The sequence below is a fragment of the Nestor notabilis genome, unplaced genomic scaffold, assembly GCF_000696875.1.
Source record: "Nestor notabilis isolate BGI_N333 unplaced genomic scaffold, ASM69687v1 scaffold35941, whole genome shotgun sequence".
In the NCBI taxonomy this organism is placed as follows: domain Eukaryota; kingdom Metazoa; phylum Chordata; class Aves; order Psittaciformes; family Psittacidae; genus Nestor; species Nestor notabilis.
In genome coordinates this window covers 4817-11783 of record NW_009915807.1, presented here as the reverse complement: position 1 = coordinate 11783, position 6967 = coordinate 4817, and the positions used below count along the sequence as shown (strand labels likewise).

Here is a 6967-nt window from a genome sequence, read left to right as displayed (position 1 = left end):
GCCCGGAGGGGGGGGCTTGGGGTGGCCGCGGTTCCCCTTCCCACCGCGTCTCTGTTGGTCATCCCCCGCCGCTTTCCCGGCTCCCCTTCCAGGAGTTGTGTTAAGCTTTGTTAATGCTCTGGAAGCTTGACGCTTGCAGGGGAGGCATTAAAACACATCTTCTGGTGTCCCCTGTGTCACGTGTGGTGATTTTTGTCCTTCAGGTCCTGCTCTTCTGTTTGTAAAGACCAGCCAAGGAAAAGAGGAAGGAAGAAGGTTTTACGCTTGTTCAGCCTGTAGGGATAGAAAAGATTGTAACTTTTTCCAGTGGGAAGATGAGAAGGTAAGGGAGCACTGCGTAGGACTATGGTAAATATTGGGGTTAATTTTTCTCTCTATTTAAAAGAATATTGGTGAAAAAAGATTTGTGAGAAAATCTGGCATTTGTTACTGTATTGTCAAAACACTTGTGTACTCAAGTTGTGGTGTTTGCAAATGTTATGCAGTGTTGAACAAAATAGGATAGTTCTGATCCCAAGATGTCCTCATTTTCCACAATTAAGATAGAGAAAATCTGGCGGATACAGGCAAGCAATGGCATATGTAAAATAGAGAGGTGGGGATCAGCGTGATGCTCAGTAGTCTCAGTAGAACATCTGCAGCAATTTATCTAAAGAACTTTGGGGAGATAATTGTGGGGTAACAGAATAGGGATTGATATGTATTCACAGAGACCTTGCTGTGGGTTTTATCCGCTGCATTTTGTGTTACTTTTTCTGTTTCCCAAATGAGTACCTCTTGTGGTCATTGTCCTCAGCAGCTTGTCAGGCTGGAGTTTAGTTGTGTTCATAAGCGGTTTATTGCTGTGCTGGATACTACTGAAAAGTTGTATAAAGAGAAAATGAGGTAGTTAATCACTCGGTTGTGGATTTAAATAGTATTGCTACTGAAAGTTCATTTTGAATGTCACTTGTATAATGGTGTCTTTTGTTCTGTGGAATTTTACTGTCTCCCCCGTTAAAGAAATCAGGTCCATAAGTTTTGCATAGATGTCTCAAAACACTGTTAACTCTGAAGCTGTAAGTATGTTTTGTGGCAACAAAGTAGAAGGCTCGGGGAAGAGCTGTCATGCTCTTAAAATAAACACACGTAAAAGACTTGGGCAACATTTCTATTGTCATCAGTTTTTCGGGATCAGACCATAGCTCTTCAGAGGGAGTACAACTGCTGCATGCATTAATGAAAAGTATACCTCTTTTTGTCTTCGTAAGCATGTTTTGAGTTTTCCCCCTGAGTCTTACATGTAGTAGAAGAATGAAATGCTTCTAGTTTTTGCATGGTTTAAATTCACAATGAGAGACTCATGGTGGTTTGCAGCATTCCTCTGTGCTGTAGTCATACTTATTCTTCTGTAACAGCCCTTTTTGCACCCTTTTTGTTTAATATTGAGATTTAATATGGAGCAATATCTGTTTGGTTTATAACGTTTTATAAACATAAATTTTACAGGTATCAGAAACTAGGCTTGCAGCCCGTGAAGAATACAATAGAAATCACCAGCCTTCTTTTACACACAGGCAGAATGTGGAAAGGTATTGTTACGGCTATTTTCTTCAGTAAAAATCAAGTAATACAGCTTTAGGTATTTTGAATGCAGAGATAGTATTTCAGGAATCTTTAAAATATGAAAACATGACAGAGGGATTTGGAAAAATAAGAACTGGATGACTGCAAGGGGAAAATAGTATGAAATATGTAATTAGAGCATGGTATTTTCAAGCCAGGAACTGTATCTATTTATTTTAAATTTTTTTTGTATGTATAGTTCTTCCTACATTAGTGCTCATAACATGCTAACACAACAGGTCATAGCAGCTTCAGTTCAAAAAATTGTTCCTGACTCTGGGGTGCAGAAGTAACAGGCTTAACATTGTGGAAAGAAGCAAAGGTGATACAATGATGAATAACATCCTAGTTTTGTGTATAAACGTACAGGACTCCTTGCTGGTAGTTGATATGGAGTCTTCACTTTCTAATCCAGTTATTTTATCTGTACTCTCAATATATTTGGCTTGTATATTATAAGCTTTTCAAAGTGTCCTTTGAATATCTTTTCATAACCATGACTTCATTCACGTGTAGGTAATGGAGTTTTGTAAGAGCAGCTTAAGCTACATTGCTTCTTTAAATGTCTGAACTCTTAAAAAATATGAACCCTCCTTCATGGCTCCCTCCATATGTTTGTTCCGTGTTGTCTTAAAGGTACAAGGATTTTGTTCTGTTGCCATTATCAAAGAGGAGTTCAGCAATTGCTATTGCCAGCTGAATGGGAAAAACACTCAGATCACCAGTTCCTGTGTGATATCTCCACTACCCAGTTAAAAAGCCCCAGTCAACTTCTGTATCCACTTGAGAATAAAAAAACAAATGCACAGTATTTATTTGCAGACAGAAGTTGTCAGTTCCTACTGGATCTTATTATTGGTTTAGGATTCAGACGAGTGCTGTCTGTTGGAACACCCAGGTATGTCAGTGATAATTGTTACACTTTCAAATAATATATCTCTCTGAAAACCATGGGATATCCCATAGTAAAAGGTTCACCATGCTTTAATTGGTTGGAATTATTTAAGCATCTAATAGGATCTTGCTTTGAGCTCATAAGATACAGAAGACTGTAGCTGCCCTGCAAATAACACACACACACACACTTTGAATGTCTTATGTTCTTTCTTACAGAAGTGACAATGAGTTTCTTTGCTTATGTTTAGGGTTTTTGTTTGTTTGTTCATGGTTATCCGGTAGGCTCCATTGACTTTTCATCTTTTTTGAGACTAATTTTTCTAACTTTGAATTATTAGCCACATGGAATCATCCGCATTCAGATTACTCCATTTTCTCTATCTGTTTGGTTTTAGGTTTAGTAAAGTACCAGGCATTCTTGTCTTGCAAGATAATTTCTGAAGCCACTGATTATGTGTTAAATTTCTTTGCTCCAATTGTGCTTCAGGCTTCATGAAATGATCCAGTCAAAAGCATCACAAGAAGAAGATTTCAGGGTTAGAAGCCTTCTGCTAGATATTGATTTCAGGTAGGTTTTGACAAATATTTATCTATCTGAAGAGTAAGTACAACGTTTGTGTTCTTACTGCTTTAAAAGATGAATTGGTGCTTGTTTTCCCTTTCCTGTCTCTGCATTACTGTTCTTACACACATACACAAATAACATCCAGTTTACGAGAAAAGTAATAGTACCTAATAATTCCCAGTACTGGTATGTGTTGTCAGTAATCAGAGCCCAGCTGTTGTTTTTCTTAAGGTCTTGTTTTCACTGTAAATGCCCCTAAGTACAGACAAGAAGTTGTTTATGTTTTCCTACTATTTTTAAAACTTATTTTACAGGTATTCACAGTTTTATACAGAGGATGAATTCTGCCACTACAACATGTTTAATCATTATTTTTTTGGTGGAGAGGTAAGGCCAAGTATTTCTTGAGTGTTTTGTTAAGAAGTACATGTTGTTGATGCAGAATTTTGTAATAAAGTCATGGCTAGACTAAAGGAAAACAGCTATCGTGAGACAAAAATGGTTTACAGTACTGGAAATCAAAGAATAACAGTGCCTCTCCAGTAATTCTTTCCCACTTAATGCAAAGATAAAGTTGCCCGTTGAATTTATGCTAACTAATGTTACTTACACGTTTTAACTGCTGCTTTTATTAAAATGACAGTTTGATGTGAGCAGCTGTATTCATAAGCGCTGTTGTTCTATTGCTACAAGAGAATTGTTTTATTCCCAGCCTTTATAAGCCCAATCGATGCCATAAGACTTGTACTGGTAATTGAGGTGGGAGGGAAAAGGAAGTTTTTCTGCTTTATGCAAGGCAAGCGAGGTCAAAAGGTTAACCTTGTTAATATAAAATGAGATTGAATTAGTATATTGGTCAAAGAAAATGCTGTGCTTCTTGATGCTTTTTGAATTTTACATTATGTGCTTAATTTTGAGTTTATTAGAAAACCTGCAGTTATAGTAGAACATTTATTGTAGCTTTGTCCAGAGTCACAGTGTAATTCAATTCCAAACATTAATTTCAAACATTTATCCCAATAGTATATTCATTCTTTGTTCTTCATCTGCCATTATTACTAAGCCACCACTGATTTCCATAAACATGTTTATTGCAATACCTTTCACACTACGTAGATAATTTTAAGATTTTTTACATTACAGAAGCTAATTTTAAATGGGATCTTAAAAATAATCACCTAGATTTAAATGGGAATTTGGTCTGAAAGCCTTACCTTTGATGTTTTTTAATCCATTATTGTAGTCAAGTTTTGTACTTTTCAGTTAAAACAAAAGGCTCTTCCTCTGCACTTACAAACATGGTACTGTTCTTTTCGAGGTGTGAAAAGGTGACACCTGTATTCACACTTTATTGTAGTGCATTCAAGGACTGAACTGCAGCACTCTTGAATGCATACTGATGTTAGAAATCTGGCTTTGGAATACAATAGAAACTAAGTAATAGATGAGAGAACATCTATTTCACACTGAAATGGCAGCGAAGACATAGCTTTTTACATTTCCTTTGATAATAGAGTCCAGGCTGGATTGCTAAAATTTGAACAGTTTTTATAAGCAATATGGATTGAATTGGTTTTCAGTGGACTGAATTGTTCCCATTACTTTGATAATGCTTTACCAAATGAAACTGAACTTAAAGGGCATGAATAAAATATATTTTAAGCCCGAACGTTGCTTTCTTGCTGTAACGTCTTTTTTCCAAGTTAAATTTAATACGCTCAGGAGGAAGACTGCCTTAGGAAGCTTGAATTGCATCTGCCCATGATACATTATCTCTAGCTGAACAGGGCACTTGTTTTCAGTGCTTCAAGTGTAGTTTTTTGTTTGGGTTTTTTTTTTTCATACTACACAAGAGGAAATAACTTCTGTCTTTAAAGTTGCACTTTCTAAAATAATAATTTTATTGCCAATGACTATACTGTTAACAGTTCTTGAATCTGTTATTCTGGAAATTAACATCTGTTTCTTACAGGCTGCACGTGAAACTTGTAGGAAATTCTTGTATCAAGATAATGGTGAAAGAGCCATTATGGTAACTGATCCTCCATTTGGAGGGTTAGTGGAAGCACTGGCCTCTAGTTTTAAAAAACTGATGGCAATGTGGAAGGAGACACAAAAAGGAGGTATGTATTACCAACCAGCTGGGTTGAGCTGTAACATGACTGTAAGAAAAAGTACCTATTTAAAAGTCTGTGCTTCTTTCTACTCAGGTGAATGTGAACACACTTACAATTTCTCAAGATGAACTACTAGAGGTCTAACTTACTATCCTGATACTTAGAGTTTAATAATACCTAATTCTTTAAATCTCTCTTCAAACATTGTTTTTACAAATCTACTTTGCAATTAAAATGGACTTTAAAGGTGGAGAAGAAGCTGCTTCCAAACCAATACCATTTCTTACCAACCTAGGCGGGCAACAAGAATTACTGGAGCTTACAGCTCCACATATATAAAATATGCCAAAACCTTCTGTCGCCTGAAGGAACTAGTTCTTATGCCCAGCATGACATACATATACATGTTTATGTATTCAGAATGTTTACCATACATTTTTCATGCTTCATGTACCTTGTTTTTCTTTAATGTACATCTAAGTCTTTTCATTACTAGGTCATAACAACCAAGAGATGCCCATGTTCTGGATATTTCCATACTTCTTTGAGTCTCGTATTCTGGAGTTCTTCCCAAGCTTCAGTATGATGGATTACCAGGTATGACTGAACTCAGTGAATCTGCCAAATTTCAGTCATGTGCATGTGAACAGGAAATGAAAGTAGATACAATGGTGGCACTTGTCTGTAGATGGGCCACCTTCTTGGACTTCAGTTTCGACTGTGTTGGAGGCACTGCAAACCCTGTGGTTCTCATTATGTGAAGCCCAGATTTTGTATTTCTGTTAGTCACACTTTTGATAATTTTGTCCCCCTCCTACAGTTTATTGGGTACCTTTAACTCATCTGTCATCTGTCCATTAACTCATTTCGTCTGCAAGGTTTTCAGTGTGACAAAATTTGCACAGATTTTTACAGGTGCATATTTCAGAGGTGAGCAGTAGCTTGAAGAAGAGTGTTTCATTTTTCCCAGATGTTGAAATGTCAGTAGCTTGGTGGGTAATGCCCATCCCTGGTAAAAAAAGATAAATAAGTAAATAAATAAATAAGGTCTGTCATCTCCAAAACTGCCAGGACTAGAGCAGAACCACAACAGTGGAAATTATTGGAATTACATAATAAGTCATCAGTGATAAAGCAGTAATCTGGCATCAGCTTCTCCAGTATTGTACCCATTCTGTAGTTATGTAAGAGTGTGTACATCAGTGACTTCAGATCGCTCAGACGTGGGTATTCATGATGTTAGAGTTTTATTTTCTCATATAACGACTCTGTGTAAAATTTGACATGTGTGTTCCAAACAACGTATTTGTATTTTGTACAATGGAAATTTGTGGGAGAAAATTGGAAACTCCTGCTAGGCTAGGCTCTGCATTTCCTGCCTAGTGTTCAGAGATGAGAATTTTTGTGCTGGATAGAGCAGTGCTGATTGGATTTGCAACTTTGTTATTATTCTGAGGTGGGGTAAGATGCACCTCAACTCCAATTGCCAGACTGACCAAATGGTATAGTTCCATATTCTTAAATGGTTGCTTTTTTGTAAAACATCTGCAATGTTATCTTAGGTATTCCATGCAAAAGAACAAAAAGATAGAAGTAGAATAGGATTATTTTGGTACTGGGAACTTAGTTTCTTGAATGTAGCCTGATAAGTATGTTTTCACAAACTTAAAAATAAATGAGACAAAATACTTGTAATCTAATTTGGGGTTAGAGTATTTTATATAAAAATGAAAATTTCATAAGGCATATATAAAGATAATAAATATGTAAATAGTTCTGCCTG

The 6967-nt window shown here is 36.5% G+C and overlaps 1 protein-coding gene across 1 annotated transcript in view; it reads left to right on the top strand.

Moving 5' to 3' along the window:
- Window positions 1-193: 193 nt before the first annotated feature.
- Window positions 194-6967, top strand: part of ZCCHC4 (zinc finger, CCHC domain containing 4) — a gene marked incomplete at both ends in the record, with an annotated part of 9044 nt that continues 2270 nt past the window's right edge. The window contains 8 exon segments of the mRNA XM_010024301.1: window positions 194-322; window positions 1489-1571; window positions 2242-2280; window positions 2282-2503; window positions 2990-3070; window positions 3382-3454; window positions 5040-5190; window positions 5681-5781. Coding sequence (XP_010022603.1) covers window positions 194-322; window positions 1489-1571; window positions 2242-2280; window positions 2282-2503; window positions 2990-3070; window positions 3382-3454; window positions 5040-5190; window positions 5681-5781 — 879 coding nt within the window.